This window comes from Pollachius pollachius (genome assembly GCF_949987615.1).
Source record: "Pollachius pollachius genome assembly, chromosome: 12".
NCBI lineage: Eukaryota > Metazoa > Chordata > Actinopteri > Gadiformes > Gadidae > Pollachius > Pollachius pollachius.
The window spans coordinates 6,748,736-6,767,793 of NC_136945.1; the positions used below are offsets into that span (position 1 = coordinate 6,748,736).

Here is a 19,058-nt window from a genome sequence, read left to right on the forward strand (position 1 = left end):
CCATCTACCTTGTGGCCCGCCTACAAGGCGTGGTGTTGTATCCCATTTCCTAAACTATTTCATTGGAGGGGGAATCCTAAAACAGCATCTATGGCCGAGCTCGAGGGTAAGTAGCGTCTGAGCCGATACAAATGCGTTATGAGCGGTTAGTTAGTAAGAGGGCATTTCAATGTAACGACGCCAATATATTGTTGATTGGGTTTCTCTCAGTGTATCGGACGTAAATTGTAAATTAGACCAACTCGCTGAGATAACAGGCTGCAATGGTGGACCAGAGCGGATAGCAAGTCAATGACTGGCTGTTAGACGATCAAATATTACATGTCTGGATGTTTAATTCGCTGATATTGAAGGAATAGCCTGAGCGCCGAATATATGGCGATCACACGTGTTAAGTGGCTGCATGAATGGCGGAATGAATTAGTGTGCGTTAGTTTCGGGTGTTGCATATTATTTGTTAGCATCGACTGGTGGATGCACATTCCGTCATCAGGCACATAACGTTACATCCCAATCCCCTCTTCCAACTCCCCACACATCAGCAGGGCTATAAATACAACGTTTACTTCACGGACAGCTTTTAGACCTGTATGTGTCTTAATGCATTGCTTTGCTGAACCGTTAGCTCTATCCTGTCATGGCCTAGCGTTCATCTTTAATTGTGGCTGATCGCAGTTTCAGTATGTCCATTTCATTCACATTTGAAACCAGACATGTAACATATATCAGGCAAAACTGCGATTGCGACTAATTCCCCCGTGCTAGAACGTACTCCAGTATATGTTGATCTCTAAATGTAACCTTTAGTAAGCTCTTCATCAATTAATAATACATCAATAATAAATTAGATTTATTATCCCACCAAGAGTATTTTTGCATTTGCCAGATAGTTTGCTCAGAGAACTATTCGATTGTAAAATTGGCTTGAAATATTGGTTAGAAATTGGGAGACAGAAGATTCCAAACCTATCCTTAACGATGGAAGTGAATCGGACCCATGCTAAACACTTTCTGCAGACTAGTTTATCATCGCATGTTACCCTCTAGCGGTGTAGGTAGGTTTTCAAACCCTATTTGGAACACTGAAAAAACACCAACAATTGCCTGTGTGCAGGAGGCCTCTGCGCTTGAATAGCTTACTTGACGAAGGGCTAACAAAAGCTGTAACCCAAGGCTTACCTTAAAGTGGTCAGGTTTTAATACAGTCTCATTAAAAAACACACGTATTCTTGATTTAACCCAAATATTGTTGTCCTTGCAGGGAAGCTGACACAATGTTTTTTACAGCAACACTCTGAGATTGATTAATCAACTCATCACCTTTCAATTAGGTGATGTATTGCTTTATTTTGTTCCATTCTGTATTAAACAAAAGTATGAAAAAGGCAAGGAATACAGAAATAGAATAGCAAGTGTACGTACAAGAGGCCAATTTTAATGAGTGTGGCGCCAGCTGTCCTGTGCCACCATGTTTTAATACAATCCAGTGATCCTGAGAATGAAATACATGTGGTATACAAGTCATGGAACTAACCTCAGACAACCAAGTCTTTGAGTTCTTAAAATACATGGGTGTTTCTTAATAAGTGGTTGTTTACTTCACAGGGTCCTGTAAACAAATAAAACAGCAGTGATGCCGCCCCCATCTGACATTGTGAAAGTTGCAATTGAATGGCCTGGTGCCAATGCGCAGCTTATTGAGATCGACCAGGTCTGTACTCGTTCACTGCCATGCTTTTAAACGCCTCTAATATCCTCTCTACAGTCTGTTAAACAAGCACTTGGAGGCATGTAGACTGAGATTTCGTTTTAACTTCTGTTGTAAACCTAACACTGAAAATAATTGACGGACAGAGCGTTTGATCTTTATTGCAGTTGAAAGTGGAAGACTTTCAACTGAAAGTCTTGACACGCCGGTTATATTTCTGACAGTAGAGATAACTGCAGATTGTATTCAGGAATACATATACAATGTTGCCATATTACAATGTTGTATGACTGTGTAGATTCAAATGATCTTTTTTGTTGAAGCATTTCAATTTATTTCCCATGCATTTATAATAAATTATGTGTTTACAGAAAAAGCCTTTGTCTTCAATTGTGAGGGAGGTATGTGATGGGTGAGTACAACATTTTCTATATTGATTTATTACTTAATGTATTTACGTGTAATAATCTAGGTAAATTCATTCAATGTGCATGTTAAAGTGTATAGCCACCAAAGACGGGAATAAAAATAAAGTGTCGATTTGGCTTCAGGTTGCATTAATAAAAAAAGAATATATGATCAGTTTAAAACAAAGGGTTAGGAAATAATGTATGCTGAAATAATGGTTGAAGACTAGTACAAATTAAATTTTATATTTTGGTAAAATCCACGTTTTGAAATACATCCAGTATTCCCACTTCTAAAATGATTTCCTCTTCTGTCTAAATAAGCGTTTTCCTTGGGTCAATGGCCTCCTTAATGTTCTTAAAGCAGACTATCGTCTCCAGACCGTCCCTGACTGTTTGTCCCCCGTTTCCTCCTAGAAGTGTCTGCATTTCACATACATCGTATCTTGTCTCATGTTTATTCCGACAATAAACACACTGCCAAAAAAATCAATTTCCATTCCATTTAAGTTTGCTGCAGTTCTCCCTCCCTGCGGAGCAGCTTTCCTTCCGTACACGCACAACGCCCACTTCTTGTGTCCTCTATCCATAAATCCTCCATCTGCCATAACGAATAGACCTTCTGGAGGCCTCCGCTAGATTTCAAATATCTTTTTCTACCACGCGTGTACTGTTTGTCAATGTGTGGAAATTGTATGTGGGGTGAACACAGCCTACCCACATTCTGTTTGGAGAAACATGCATTTTTCAAAAAACCTTGCTCATGGCGTTGACTAATGCCAGAGCATCTGCAACGGCTGCTCTGATGTGCCCTTTCCTTCCATGTGCTGTCTTAGGTGGTCGCTGTCTGGGGCAGAGCAGTTTGCCCTCCGATATGCAGACGGGCCCCAGCTCTACATCACAGAGCAGGTGAGCCCCTCTTACTTCTAGTTCTCGAGCGGACTGCGGTCAGAGTTTAACTTTTTCAGACCGTTTACCCGCTCTTCTGTTTTTTTTCTTCTAGAGTCGTTGTGACATCAAGAATGGAACCATCCTGCGCTTAGCCATTTCTCCTGTAAGGCACCTATTTATCTATCTATTTATATAAAAGTCTGTCATTTTTTCATACTTCTGGTTCATCGAGCAATGCTTCATATTGTATGTGACAAGTTAAAAAAAGTTAAAAGTCCAAAACACATCATGCAAGTCACTGGAATTGCCCACAGTCTTTGCTTTTATAAACGCAATGCTCTCATGGAAAGCATTGCAAATGAATCTCCTTTCAAGGCAATACTTTGGGGTAAAAAAACGAACAACAACAATCCGACGGTGTGACTAATATAAGGGGGTATGTGCTTGACGTACGTGCCCAGGCCCGTGCAGCTCGTCAGTTGCTTGAAAGGATCCAGTCCCATGGCATCGACGCGCGCCTGGAGGCCCTGAAGGAGCTGGCCAAGCTGTCCGCCGACCCCACCTTCGCCGCCGAGTTCATCACCATGGAGGGCATTGGCACGCTGGCCCGGCTTGTGGAGAGTGGCACTCAGTGAGTCTTCAAAGCCTAAATGTATAGAAGGGATGCACAGATGTGTGCAGTTTTGGGCAGGGAATCACCTTCAATGCTGGGTTTATTTATTGGAGGCCTTTGTGTTTTTTGATGTCATTGGTTATCATATTTCTCTTGTCTCTAGTATCACTGCATATTTTTAGGTACATTATGTCAAACTGTGTTTCTGTTATTCTTACCACCTACATGTTTTCCAAGATGTTGATGAAAAGTGCAGTGTAGTGTAAAGTTTTAAGGGCATCCCCAGCAGGCGTACTTCCTGCTTTTGTCTGGTAACCACAAAGCAGAGTCAACCCAGTAAAGTCTGTATGCACTGAATAAAAGTGTGAAAAAATGGAGAATAAAAAATGAATGTTCAAAACTGTTTGTCCTGAAGCTTTGGCGAGATGCTGGCGTTCACACTCACAGCCTTTCTGGAGCTGATGGATCATGGCATAGTTTCCTGGGACCTTCTTTCCCTCTCCTTCATTAAACAGGTATGAATAACTCATTAATTTTCCACTGTTTCACTCTTCAAGGTCTTATAGGGTTTTATGCAAAAAGTTACATTTTATAAGAAAAGTTTGGAGCGCTGGCTTTAAGTGCTGCGCATGAATTGACAATATTTTCTTTTCTTTTCATTTGCTTGACCTTCCACCCTTTGTGCATGCCGGAACTGAGTGGGTTGCTGTTGCCTAGCAACTCGCTGTGCCTTATGTTACTTGGATGGCTCTTTTTTTATTTATTTATTTTTTCTACTTTGTGAAAAGCTAAGCTAATGTTCTTTCAGTGGAATGCGCTAGAACTGTGGATTGACTCTGCAGATATAAATCCAAATTCCAGACAGCTCTGAATGAAAATGTGTATTACTGCTGATTTAATTTGCCATGTGGCATATCTTAATCAAGAGCACTTCTACTGTTATATATTAATAGATTCACCGCACATCCAAGCAGTGTGTACAGATCTAAATGTAGATATCGTTGGTGAGAGCAAAGTTGCACAGCGTTTCCCACTCCCAGCATGGTCTGCATTCTTTCAAATGCACGGACCCTTAACAGTTCTATCTGGGCGATTAGAGCGTTTGATTGGTCCACCAACAGACTGCTGCCCATAAATGTGGTGATGCCCCTTTTGATGTTTAACCTGGTTCCGAATAGCTGTATATTATCTACCTGCAATTGCAAATCATTATTAACTTTGAATCTGAGTTAAGGTATCTAGCTTTCTGCAACAGGCCCTAAATCATTGACAACTCTTAAACTGAACAGAGTTCAATGTACATTGCTATCACATTATACTTTTTTATCTTATATTCTCTTATCTCAACTATAAGCTTGCTCAGCAATTCATTTCCTAATCTTAACTACTACTACTTTTTAACTATGAGCTGGTACCAAACAGGCAAACCAAACCCTGTACATTGTTCTAATTTTACATTTAAGATTTACTGCAATTTATTCTCTTGTAATGAAGGACAGCACTGCCTTAGTTAATGCACTATTGAAATTATTGCAAAACCTTTGAAAAACATGAAGGAAATGGACAGTGAATTATCCAGATAAAGTGTAATACTGCTTGCATGATATATTGCTTGTGTGTGTGTGTGTGTGTGTGTGTGTGTGTGTGTGTGTGTATCTAGTGATTGTATGGACAACATGTAAGCCTATTCTCAGTCTATCCTGCATTTCAAAAAGTGTGATGTGTCTCTGAGTAGAACGCTTGATTAGGACATTGTACAGTAGGGAAATGTGGTGCTGTGTTATTCATGGAATTTTCAAGTTATCGTTCCTCATACACAGTCCCCCTTTCTACAGAGAAAGGGAACAAATGTATAAAAATGAATAAGCATGTGAAGTAGTGATTACTCCGTGGGAAGTCGGAATGGGGAACGCGTCATCTCCAACCTACGTGCGTTCGAGCCATGAAGCCAGAAAAACATGGATGCTCGCACTTAACTACAAGAAGACAAATGCATTATTATAATTCTAGATTAGTTATGTAAATGATCTAGTTCTGTAAAAAGGTGTTGTTGACAGTAAGGGAGCCGACTATACATTGCTGTCATCGTAAGGGAACCCTTCAATAAGAAAAAGTGCTATTAGTTACAATGCTAGCTGCTGTATTGGTATATACTCGGTATTGACCGATAGTCGTTCATGGCTCGGAATCTGTATGGTATGGAAACATCTCTATTTGAGACGGGTAAAACGGTGCGTGGCTTCCACAGATCGCGGGCTACGTGAACCAGCCCATGGTGGACGTGTCCATCCTGCAGCGCTCGCTGGCCATCCTGGAGAGCATGGTGCTCAACAGCCACAGCCTGTACCACCGCGTGGCCCAGGAGATCACCGTGGGACAGCTCATCGGCCACCTGCAAGTGTGAGCATACACACACGCACAGGAGCCCCCCCACTCGCTGCCGTGGGGGGGGTGGAGGGAGGAGAGGAGTGGTCCGGCAGTGGCGCTCTGAATTATTTTGTAGCCCACCCCCCCCCCCCCCCCATTGACTAGAAGAGCTGAGGTTGTCTGTGTGTGACCCGCCGGTGGTTGCTATGGGGACCTGTCATATCGATAACAAACCAGCATGTCTTTTATGGCGGAGAATGTTATCGTGAATTGTAAGTGTTTAAATGTAAACAATTATTTTTTGTATTATCAATGGCCGCCCTCTTTTGATAGCTGGTAGCCTTTCAGAGTTCTACAGAGAGTTTTTGACCCACACAAGCGATGTGATGAAGATGGTTTGTTCAATAGGATAGGATTCCCAACAACCTCAGCCTGGCAGTAAAAGACTAAAGTAATAATAACTATAAATATTGTTGTCGTCCCCCCCCCCCCCCCCCCCCGGTGAACCCAGACCAACACCCTCAGTCTAGTACGGGTTCGACCTCACATGTCTGTGGAGCAAAATGCTTCTAATGGTTTGTTGCCTGGCGTTGACCTTCTCCACAGGTCCAACCAGGAGATCCAGACCTACGCCATCGCCCTCATCAACGCTCTGTTCCTGAAGGCCCCCGAGGACCGGCGACAGGTCAGCCACCAGCCCGTAGCGCTCCTCCGAAACGCTCATAGGACTAACTGGGATAGGGGGAAATAACATGTTTACACTCTGCGTAATGCTGCGTGCTCACTCAACACTAACAGTTTGAAATAACAATGAATGTTTCATAATCCAGAGTTTGGGGTTATTGATGACAAAGCTTAGTGGACTCACTTAGCTGTGTATACTGTGTAAGGATCTTTGGACCAAAGACGTATTGCCTCCCCGTGGATTCATATCAGTGTGGAACTGAGGGCCAGTTGATTGGATGCTAATTTAGATAGCGCTGCTAGCGCTCATTCTTTAGATTTTCTTGGACTGGTGACGTCATTTTAAAAATCAACCAACCCATGCCTCGTGAGTTTCCTTCTACTTTTACTTGTGCTCCATATTATTTCAAACTGAAAAGAAAAATTCAGTACAGCATTACAATTCTAAGAAATGATTCAACTCAAATAACATTCATGTGCAAATATTGTGCTCTCTATTTACTAGAATCCTATACACTGTTCCCCTTTGGGTTCCATACGGTAAGGAGATGTCGAGTGTCTCTTTAACAGGCCAGGAAAACCTGGTGCCAAAAAGGACATGCAGTCCCACCTAGGACACAACACCTGCTCCATCAGACTCCCTCATGTATTAGGAAGGCGCAGCAAAGCGCAGCCTGTGGAACGACACTTGACATTTCCCGTTCTCCTCAATTTGACCCGTGAAATTGTGTTTGCAGCACAACTGAAAGTACAACTGACTCTGGCGGAGGGGCAGTATGTCTTGTCGGGTGTTTGGTGTTATTAATACATAACACACCATCTGTGTATGCTTCCACACAGCGCACTAACACACTACCGCGGCACCTCATGCCTGGCTGCCTCTTCTTCTTCTTCTTCTTCTTCTTCTCCATGTCCTGTCTTATCATTGCTCGGCTCCCTGTCCCCCAGGCCAGGTTTGTCCAGTTACGTGTCAGTCCAGTACCGTGGTTCTCAGGATAACTCGCTTCTCGTGGCAGAACTAGAGTCTCGTGGCAGAGAACAGAGTTACCGCTTTACATTTTCACCCATCGCATCCAACTGGTTCCCCGGTCTGAGCCAAGCCTTAAACCTAGTACCCTTTTTTCCGAATTTGCCTTTTTGAGTAGCGGGAGTTCATCTCCACAATGTACATTGACATTGAGCCATAGCAATTGATACGACATCCAGTTTGTTGAACTCTTTCAAACCAGCCGGGCTCACAAATTGCCTGGGCGCGACAAACTTGAAAGCAGTGACGGGGGGTTATGGGAGTCGTTCCCAGGGGCCAGACAATATGTATTTCACCATGATACCGCTCGCGCGCTCTGTATGCATGCTGTATCTGTCGGCGTTCTGCATGTACAGTATGTCACGGCCCATGCGCAAGTTTGTAAGTACTGTTTCCATCACTGTTGCACCTTCCCTCTCCTCACACCCCCACACCCCCATAGGCGGAGTGTACTAACCCACTGGATCAGCAGCTCACTGTGAGTACAGCCCTCCCCCGCCCCCCCTCTGTTCTCCCACCCCTCCATTGACTCCTCTCTGCTGTTCCCCTGTTGAGCCATTCAAACGCTATGTGCTATGTGGTCCCTGTCCTTCACACAACCAGGGGATACAAACACCACAGCCAGGTTGCTTTAGCACCTGGACGGACCCTTGAAGACGGACCACGGCTCACACGACACACACACACACACACACACACATACACCCACACACACAGACACACACACACACACACACAAACACACACAAGGTTGAATTTGTTTGTTATGTAATCATGCGCTGGTACAAGACAGCATGCAGCCTACTATTAGTCCCAGAGGGGCGATTTTGGAGTCATTGTATCAACCAAGGGCAGTTAAACGATTTGAAAAGTGGTAAACATTTATGATCAGACCAGGTATGTCCAGTGTGAGAGTAATCGGCTCGCTTATCAGTGGGCGGGGGGGCAAATGGGATTGCATGTGTTGTTTTATCTGAGGTGTTTTTACTCTCTGCGCACTTCCCTAAGTCAGCTGCTTTGCTCTTGTTTGATGTTCACTGCGGGAAGAAATACTAAGGAGAGAAAAAAAAATTGTGCCGCATCTGTCACGTTGTTTGACTCCCTTCTCCTCTCTCCCCAGGAGATGGCGAGCACTCTGGCTCAGAAACACCTGCGCTCCATCATCCTCAATGTGAGTCACAGGCCCCAGAGCACACACAACACATAATTAATGGCTGGTGTAAGTGCAATGGCCGACGCTTGTGGTAAATTAATCGTCCGATTTTTCGAGGGGTAGAATTAAGGGGCCAGGATGCCTTTTGATAGGAAACGTCTCTGAGGGGACAGATTCACTGCACCAAGTGGTCTTTCATGAGCAGTGACACCTTTTTTGTAGAGTTGATATACCAACATTAGAAAGTATTGGATTAGGGATGCTCATTTCCCTGGTCTAACTCTTCACAGAGCTCCCTCTAGATGTTAGTAAAGGACACTTTGGTATTATTGCATTGTTCCTATGTTTGCATAAGCAACAAAACAGTTTCATATTCATATACTCATTCCGGTTCAAATATTCATTGTTTCAATTCTCAGTCAATCTTTTGATGTAGTACTTCAAAAAACAGTTTTCTGTTTTTTGCATCATTATGATGAGACAGGATAAGCAGTTTACGACTCAAACGTGCACATTTAAAAACTGTTTGCTTTTAATTATACACTGGTACTGCACAAACTGTCGTTTGTGCATTCTAGTTACATAAACCCCTGTCTGAATTGTATTGGGATTTCTATTGCAGCATATCATCAGAGGAAATCGGCCAATCAAAGCAGAGATGGCCCATCAACTTTATGTTCTTCAGGTGCTAACCTTTAACCTTTTGGAAGAACGTATGATGACCAAGATGGATCCGAATGACCAGGTAAATAAATGGATCTCTATTTTGATATGATGTGTTGTTCCATATTTTCTTTCACAAAAGTATTTTCATTGTTGATTTGACTGTAACTAATGGAAATGTTTTGCTGAAAAGTGTTAGTGTCACAGTTCGGTAACCCCTTGATCTGTAGTTTGGGTTGGTTGGTTCTAACGCACAGAAAGATATTTCTACATATCACAGCACACACCATCAAGAGATAACTTTGAAGACATGCTAACGCTACTATTCCTGTTGGTTTGTGGCGGTCCAGGCTCAGAGAGACATCATCTTCGAGCTGCGCAGGATTGCGTTTGATGGAGAGAATGACACGGGGGGAACAGAGAAGAGGAAGGCCATGTACACAAAGGACTACAAGATGCTGGGCTTCACCGTGAGTCTGCCCCGCGCCAGTCCTTTTGTTCATGCATCCCTGATAAGCCTGTCTGAGAAAGGCTCTGAGTTGAACGCAAAGGTTTTCAGTGTTGCTTTTTTTACTTGCCAAGTAATTATCTGAACTAAACTAAACAGTAAAGGACAAAAATGTATTGTTTTCCTATTATTTTCATCTTTCAAATCATCTCCTTTAATTGGTCTTTTAATTTTTGATCTTAAAATGTTTAGAAAATGTGATTCCTGCCATTGCAAAGCACCATGAAGGGCTTTGAGTTTGAAGGGTGCCGTCCATAAACCTGTCTCTCGCCTTGCCTCGCCTCTTCCCGTCTTCTGCGGTCGCAGAACCACGTGAACCCCGCCATGGACTTCACCCAGACGCCCCCGGGCATGCTGGCCCTGGACAACATGCTGTACCTGGCCAAGCTCCACCAGGACACCTACATCAGGGTCAGCTCCCCCGTCCCGCTCACTAGAAGCTCTTCACTCACCCTCATGGACTGACCGGTAACACTGCTGCCTCTCCTGCCCCCCCCGCCACACAGATCGTTCTGGAGAACAGCAGCCGCGAGGACAAGCACGAGTGTCCGTTCGGCCGCTGCGCCATCGAGCTGACCCGCATGCTGTGTGAGATCCTGCAGGTCGGAGAGTTACGTGAGTATTTCTGAACAGCCGGAGGCTAAACATTGTTGTTCTTAATCCTCCAACTCAATAATGTGTTTCTCCCCTGACACCGGCGTGAAGCAATAACAATGAGGCAGAAGTAGCTGCTCCCTGAAATAGCAGTAGTTTTTATTATTTGCGCGCCTTAACAAATCCTTACCTCGACGGTGTTTGCGCAGCGAATGAAGGCTGCAACGACTACCACCCCATGTTCTTCACCCACGACCGGGCCTGGGAGGAGTTCTTCTGCGTCTGCATCCAGCTGCTCAACAAGACATGGAAGGAGATGAGGGCGACGGCTGAGGACTTCAACAAGGTCAGGGGTCCACACGTGTAACATGCATAGTTACACGTGTGAGGCCACCTGGATCAACATCGTGCATTGGTTATGGGGGAAGTTTGGAGGGTTGATGTTGATTCTTCCTCTACAGGTGATGCAGGTGGTCCGGGAGCAGATCACCAGGGCGCTGGCCATGAAGCCGGCCTCCCTGGACCAGCTGAAGAGCAAGCTGCGCAGCCTGAGCTACTCTGAGATCCTGCGTCTCCGCCAGACGGAGAGAATGAGCCAGGATGATTTCCAGTCTCCACCAATCATGTGAGGCTATGCCTGAACCAGGCTTTTGACTAGTTTGCATTCCTCCCTGACCGTGAAGGTTTGAGCCCACAGTCCTACCTTGTACACTCGCTCATTTTGATTTAGTCACTTAATGAATAAGTCAATAATTATCTTGAATTATTTATTTATCCATTGAGTGACTAAATCAAAAATGAGGGACTATAAAAAGAAGGATGATTAAATCCACATATTGGGCTTGTACATCAGAATGCATCATGGGAGGTTCTGTTGTTGATACTGCCACTATGAGAAGACTCAACAGAGTCACTGTAAAATAAATACGCAACTACACCATGCCTTGTTTTGCCACGTCTGGCATGAGAAACGCTGCGGCAGTGTCAAACACGACAATGTCTCCCCATAATGACAAATCGTTTCAGGATTAATGACTTAACAATGACCTAAAAAAAACCGTACCAAGAACACGGCAGCGAACAGCCCAGCACTCCTATTCCTCCTAGACGGAGGCGGTCATTGCTTAAGATCTCCCCTACAGAACCAACCCTCCTCTCTGCAGTGGATCGGAGGGCGCTGGTGCCTTGTCCTGCCTTTAAAACAAAAATGTTTGTGCCGCAGAATATTGTGTACTGCCTTTGCCAAGCGATGTTATGCACGTCCTCCATCAACGCCCACGCGCGTGTGGCGGCGGCACCTTTCATGCTTTGCAGTGAGCTGCGGGAGAGGATCCAGCCCGAGATCCTGGAGCTCATTAAGCAGCAGCGCCTCAACCGCCTGTGCGAGGGAAGTTGTTTCCGCAAGCTGGGGAACCGCCGGCGGCAAGGTACGAAGCGGCACAGATGCTCCTGTTCTCTGCCCCCCCCCCCCCCCCCCCCCCCCCCACCGGGGGGGGAACCTTCCACCCCCATTGTCACTCAGGTCCCTCTCTCTGTTCCAGAGAAGTTCTGGTTCTGCCGCCTCTCCCTGAACCACAAGGTGCTGCACTACGGGGACCTGGACGAGTCCCCACAGGGGGAGGTTCCCTTTGAGCTGCTCAGCGACAAGAGTGAGTCAGGGGTGGTTTCAAAAGCATTCGTCTGAAGACTACTTGTGGTCTGGCACGGCTGAGAATTTATTTTATGTTTGGTTTTTCTTGTTCTTTGCTGCAGTTCACGTGTCAGACGTAAAGTCCGTGGTAACGGGGAAGGACTGCCCACATATGAAAGAGAAAAGTGCACTGAAACAGAACAAGGTACGGTTCAGGCCGTCGGTTGTTTTATTGCTGTTGGTTTCTCTAGTGGTGTGTGTCCCCCCGATTGGGCGGTTTGAAGAATACAAACCCTATTTGGTCAGTGTCTGTTGTGTGTGGGTATGAATTCTGTTAAACACATGTTCACTAGAGGGCACCATCGCGTTTACTTGGCGTCAAGGAGTCGTTTGGACTTTGCTGTTCCCGTGGCGACCACTTAAGGGAGGGGCACCCATTATCAACGATTTCCATTTAGTCCTTTTCTTCTTATTTTCTTCCAGGAGGTGCTGGAGCTAGCATTCTCTGTTTTCTACGACCCTGACGAGACGCTGAACTTTGTAGCGCCAAACAAATATGAGGTAGGCTGCCAACGTGATCAAAATGTTATTTTTGTATGTTGAGTTTGATATTCCCTCGCTGACGTTCCTCTCGCTGTGTGTGTCGGGTGCAGTACTGCATTTGGACCGACGGGCTGTGTGCGCTGCTGGGCAGAGAGATGAGCAGTGACCTGACACGCAGCGACCTGGACACGCTCATCAACATGGAGATGAAGCTCCGCCTCCTGGACCTGGAGAACATCACCATTCCCGAAGCCCCGCCCCCTGTGCCAAAGGAGCCCAGTTCATACAACTTCACCTACAACTACAGTTGAGGTGTGTGTGCAGGAGTGTGTGTGTGTGCGTCAGTCTGTCTGTGCGAGTGTGTTATTTGTGTGCATGAGTGTAGTAGGTACGGGCATACTCTAGTTCTTGAGTAAATAAATATAAAGTCAAAATAATTGTGTCTATTTTTAGCTACATCACAGGACTATTTTGTTTAGCCCTTGATACTGCATTCTAGCTTCATGATTATATTCTATTTGTATCTGAGTAATTAGCTTTTACATTCTTACAAAATGCTGCCAAGGAGATGTGGTAGGTGTAGTCATTTGTGGGTTATTCACCTTGGCCGCTATATTGGACAAAATATATATATATATATATATATATATATATATATATATATTTCTGAAAAAACAAGTAATGAACAACTAAAAGCCTACTCATCAGATTAATCATAAGTAACCTTGAAGTATTAATCCTTGATAAGGAATCAAATTTAAATCAAGAATTTAAAAAGCTACATTCCTATTATGTATACATGTGAGTGTGTGTCCGTGAATCAATTTGTGCCAATTCAGATTTAAAGATTTTGTCTTTAAAGATAGAACAAAGTATTGCCTGCTTTAAATATCGGCAAAAACTAATCCATACGGTACTTATCCATGAGGAAAATATTGTCTAAATCAGTCATAACACTATAAACCTGTTTTCTCGCAAAAACACAGCCTTATCAGTAATATGTGTCCATATATTTTGAAACATTTTTTGTGATAGTTATGCGTTTTTCTCACTGCATTTTGTTACTCCATCTGGTGTGCCCTCACAAAAAAACAAAAACTTCTGACGCTTCTAATGCTAAAATATTCTGCTCAGTTGTTTTTTAATCCTGAGTCTTCAGGCTTCTTTAATTATCAGCTTTTTTTTAAAGTTCATATCAACGAAGACCATTTCCCCAGCCTTGCCTTAGTACAAGTGCTGCAAGTAAAATGTCGGAAATGTGTTTCATAAACATGAAACAGCTCGCATTTTTGCATTTCAAGCAGTCTTGATGGTGCGCGTAAAAACATAAAACTATATTTCATTAGATTTTTATAATTTCATCATGTTTATTGCATATTTTTCGTGTTGTATTTGTATTACTTTTATCTTCTATGGGTATTCATTGCGAGTGGATATTGTCATTTCAAATGCAGAATATAAATATATTTTTATAAACTATTGTGTAGCTTTGCCGGCTGTGAAACAAAATTGATAATGACGTAGTTACACTGGTCCATTTAGTCAACCCTCGGTACGGCCTCAGAAACGGCAGACATGTCGTCTCATGGGGACAGTTTATATGTATTGGCATTTATTATTTGTTGAAAATAGTAAAATCAATGAATGTCACCTATTTCAATACTAATGTGACCGGTTGACCGTTTCCAGTTAACAAAAATTTGAAGTAAATAATGCCTTTTACTGGTGATCCTGTGGCAGCGCTAGTGAGTTCTCTTTGAAAAGTGTATGATTTCATGTGGCAGGTGGTGATGTATTTTGTATTTTATTTTTATCTTTTGTATTTTATTTTGCTCCTCAAATGTTGAAGCTGCTATCAGAATACTGTACAGCAACAGCTATAATTCATCAGTAACCACCAACAAACGTGTGTTGTTGCGCTGGATGTACTAACTCTGGACACTTGGAGGTCTGAGCATCTTGCTTGACCCGCTAAACCACTTATAGCTACTTGCTAGTGCTAGTTACAAATGACGTGTTGTAAAGTACAAAATAACAACATTCAATCTAAATATGTTTTTCATAATTAGATACCTGTATATATAGTGTGTTACTTCGTTGAAACATGTATGTGTGAATAAATACAAAGTCTAACTGATATTTGAATTGCATTTTTGTTCATAGAACAAGAAGTTTTTCAGATTGCAAGTTTCACAAGCATACACAAAACAGAAAACCTTGTTATGTATCGTTGTTATAGATATACAAACGTGTGTGTGGGTGTGTATAGGCTTGGGATGTCGATTTGTTCTAAAAATCAACAAAAAATAATTTACGTTTATTTCACGACGTAAATTAAAAAGATTTTTAATATGCAAATAGCTCAAAATAGATTTTAACACAGTCATCTAGAATAGACCACTTATTTTTTTAAGATAATGTTATAGGCAGGAGATCGAACAGAGTTGATCCACTTGAATAACGAGAACCCAGACAAAAGCCATTGAAAGCTAAGCAGAAACAGTTACCACATCAATCAATTTGACACCGAATACTAAATAAACAAACAAAGGTGCTTACTCTGGATGACTAAAGCTGTGTAAGTGTGTGTGTTTGTGTGTGTGGGTGGGGGAGTTGGGTACTCAAAGCTCTGCACCATTTGTCCACAATAGTGTAAATGTCTGGTCATCATTTGAGAGGGAGATATCTTCCACAATCTTGATCCAGTGAGTCACATGAACCTCTGACCCTTTCTCTCTTCTCTGTTCACTTCCCATCTTGTGGTGGGCGTTGGAAAGAAAACTTTTGATTGTCCGTTTTTTTTTTAACTCCCTTGTTGGCTGGTACTATAGTTAAGGTTTATTTATATACAACTACAACACAAAACAATGTCAATATATATATTTGTATGTATATATATATATATATATATATATATATATATATATAAATATCATATAGTGTATATAAAATAAATACAAATATCTTCCTGCACCGTGGAGGCTATGTATGACTATAACCAATTGGCTGGAGATGGTGTTTTATGTGTGTATATATACAGTGTGTGACGGGTGCTAGTACGGGCTCTCCGTGTACATACACTGCTCATGGCTGTAACCTCAGCAGTAGTGGTGGAATGGCGCTTTCTCTTCCTGCGCTCCCTGGTGACTCGCATCCTCTGGAGTTTGATCCGGCAGGCCGTGATCCTTGACCTCCTGCAGGAGGCCGACGTGGCACTGCTCCCGCCGCTCGGCGGACCTTCGGTCCAGGCCCTGACTGGCCACGATCAGCAGGATCACAACCAGGAACAGCAGCACCAGCACCGTGGAGCTCAGCTCGGGCCCCAGGGGGAGCATTTGTTGGCTCGCCGGCGCCTCCTCGGTCTTGACCGTGACACACTGCGGGCGGCTGCTCCCTCTCTCAGTCCGGCGGCCGTGCTCGCTGGCCGGGCCGACCCCTAGGTGGAGACACACGCGGTACAGGGTCTTTGGCACCAGGTGGGTCAGGTTGAAGCTGTGCGTGCCGGCGAGGATGCGCGTGGTGAAGGTGGGCATGTGCACCGCGTCGGGGTCTATCGCCCGCCAGAACAGACGGGTCATGGGCAGGTTGTGTCCGTTCGTCCAGGACAGAACCATGTAGTGCTGTCCCACCTCTCTCACCTGCAAATCGCCCCCTGCCGTCTCGTGCGGGTGTCGCCTCAGGTTGGCAGGCAGCTGCTTCTGCCGGGGTCTCTTCCTGATGACGCAGTGCACCACCACTGTTACGCTGCGCGTGTCTGCGCCGAGCGCGTTCTCCGCCACACACGTGAACAAGCCGGCGTCTTTGGGCGTCACGCCGGTGATCTCCAGGGTGCCCTCGGGGAGGAGCCTGTAGTGGGTGGAGTGATTGCGCGCCGCATGGGCTTGGGGTGTGTCCGGGGAAAGGCTGTGGCCGGATGTTTGGGTGGTGGTGGTCGGGCCTTGGGAAGGAGCGAGGCCGGACGCTGGCCCTATCCTCACCCCGGAGGGCATCACCCAGTAGACCTTAGGCTGGGGCTCTGCCAGAGCTCGGCAATGCAAGGCCAGGCTGGTTCCTTCTCTCACGCCGACGTACGCCGGCAGGGGGCCGGCCGGGATCAGGGGCAGGCAGGAGGCGGACATCTCCCTGCTGGACACGTCCTTCACCCTGCGGGCCCTCAGCTCCGGCGGCTCGGAGCACAGCGTGGCCTGCGGCTGGATGAAGCGCACCGTCCGCGGGCCGGCCCTCCCTGCCCCGCCCGCTTGGGCGTGAGCCGCGGCCCCCTGCGGACGGGCGTCGTGGGCGTGCCGGTGGAGGGCTTCGTCGGCCGCCCAGCGGAACAGGCAGTCGCAGCGCAGCGGGTTGGAGTGCAGGCTGACCTCCTGCAGGCCGGGCAGGGAGAGCAGCGTGTGGTGGTGCAGGGCGCTGAGCGAGTTGGAGTTCAGCATGAGGCTCTCCAGCCGGCTCAGGTGCAGGAAGGCGTGGGGGTGGATGAACGACAGGCGGGGGTTGTTTGTGATCTCCAGCTTGGTGAGCTCGGGGAGGTTTTCCAGGGCGGCTCTCTCTATGGACACCAGGTCCTCCATGTTGTTCAGACCCAGCTCCTTCAGGTGGATCATGTCTCGAAAGCCCCCCGTCTCCACCAGCCTGATGCGGTTCTTGTTGAGGTCCAGGAACTTGAGGCCTGGGACTCTTCTCAGGGCCTGGGTAGGGACCTTGGTCAGCAAGTTGTCATAGAAGGAGAGGCACTCCAGGCTGTCCAAACCATCCAGGGCTCTTTCCTTCAGGACTCTCAGACCCATGCCTCCAAGCATTAGGCTACGGAGGGACCTGAGCGCCTGGAAGGCCTGCTCCGGGAGCACCTCAACGGGGTTCCCTCCCAGCATCAGCACCTCAAGGCGGGGCAGGGGCTTGAACCACTCGGGGTCGATGGTGGTGAGCCTGTTGTTGTTCATATGCAGACGCAGCAGGGACTCCAAACCAGCGAAAGCCCCCGCCGCCAACGAATGCAAGCGGTTGTGGCTCAGGAAGAGCTCCTGTAGCACCGGATAGGAGGAGAAGGAGGCATGGGGAAGGAGAGCCAGCTGGTTCTCCTCCATATGCAGGGACAGCAGCGAGTCCAGCCCGGGACGTGGGCTCCATGATGGGACGCTGCTGAAGCGGTTCTGGGACAGGTCCAGCTCGGTGAGGTTCGGGAGGCTGGGGAGCTCCTCGCTCTGCAGGCCAGAGAGGAGGTTGCTCTGCAGGCGCAGGGTGTGGGTGTCATGAGGTAGGGGCGAGGGGAGCTCTGTCAGGAGCAGGTCATTGCAGTCAACAGTGGGAGCTTTGTGATAAACTGATTCGGCGGAGAACCATGGCTTGATCTGACACACACAGCGCGCCGGGCAGGAGACGTGCCATGGCAGCGAATGAATCACGGCGACGCTGGACACACATGTACCGACAAACACACACAGCAACCACTGTGACTGGACTAGCACTGAAGTCGGCCTCATAATCTTCACGTGTGACATGAGTGATCCAGATGAGGTAATGGAATGGAGCCGGTTCACAAGTTTCTCATTACAAAACGGTCTTGGTGAGAGAATTGTACACATTCACCGTATTGGGCAGCTTAATGGACCGCGACTGATTTCTTTGTCGGGGAACCTTGAAGGGTTGCAACAGCAATATTAGCCCCAATGGGAACAGATAAGAAAATACATTACAAAGGTGTTATTCCGATTTGTACAGAGATTGTAGATACAAGATACAAATACTGAGAGTGTCTTCAGTGGGCCCGTAGATTGAAGTCCTTTTGAATTTGATACAAAGGTCTGACTGATTGCCAGACAACAGCGGTGTGGAGGAGGCCGTTGATTGGCTTTTGTTGTCCAACAGCGGATCTCACATGGTGTCTATTGGTAGGACATGTGACGCAGAGTGTAGTGGCTCACTGCGTGTTCAGCAGCCCAGCTGTGAAAAGAGAGATGCATACAAATTAAACAGTATCATGGTTTGCTTCTCTGCATTTAGTTCTATGTTATACAGCATACTCTACTCTGGAAATGAGGATGACATTTGGATGAAGATGATGAAAATAATGCGTTAAATACTGTGTTATTTAACTTTGAACTTTCACGGTTGTAAATGTGTGCTCATCTGTTGGTTTATTTTTAGATGTGGATGGTAAGAAGATGTTCCAATCTAGCTGGGAGAACGCACACATTTCAAGACACATTCTCTTGCTTTTATCTCTCTTTCTTCCTGTCTGCTTGATTAATACAACAAAGATCCCAGTGCCAGGTGTCATCA

At 45.7% G+C, this 19,058-nt stretch overlaps 2 protein-coding genes across 3 annotated transcripts; one reads left to right on the plus strand and one right to left on the minus strand.

Moving 5' to 3' along the window:
* The first annotated feature begins 70 nt into the window (after positions 1–70).
* elmo2 (engulfment and cell motility 2) lies at positions 71–13,450 on the plus strand. Of its 2 annotated transcripts, XM_079747327.1 has the most exons (23): positions 71–106; positions 1,262–1,331; positions 1,606–1,711; positions 2,080–2,120; positions 2,952–3,024; positions 3,119–3,169; positions 3,468–3,637; positions 4,035–4,134; positions 5,868–6,019; positions 6,593–6,671; positions 8,140–8,175; positions 8,818–8,868; positions 9,473–9,595; positions 9,864–9,983; positions 10,328–10,432; positions 10,528–10,636; positions 10,825–10,961; positions 11,077–11,240; positions 11,930–12,042; positions 12,157–12,264; positions 12,368–12,450; positions 12,729–12,806; positions 12,899–13,450. In XM_079747327.1, exons 3-23 carry the CDS (start codon positions 1,634–1,636, stop codon positions 13,097–13,099), a joined length of 2,172 nt encoding a protein of 723 aa, XP_079603453.1. In that variant the 5' UTR covers positions 71–106; positions 1,262–1,331; positions 1,606–1,633; the 3' UTR covers positions 13,100–13,450. The 2 variants fall into 2 exon arrangements, with proteins under 2 accessions (XP_079603453.1, XP_079603454.1); XM_079747328.1 differs by lacking the exon at positions 8,140–8,175.
* A 2,361-nt stretch (positions 13,451–15,811) lies between these two features.
* LOC307083507 (leucine-rich repeat neuronal protein 2-like) lies at positions 15,812–18,361 on the minus strand (the record flags this gene model as incomplete). Its single annotated transcript, XM_079747416.1, has 1 exon — positions 15,812–18,361. One exon carries the CDS (start codon positions 18,359–18,361, stop codon positions 15,887–15,889), a length of 2,475 nt encoding a protein of 824 aa, XP_079603542.1. The 3' UTR covers positions 15,812–15,886.
* Between the last annotated feature and the right edge of the window lie 697 nt (positions 18,362–19,058).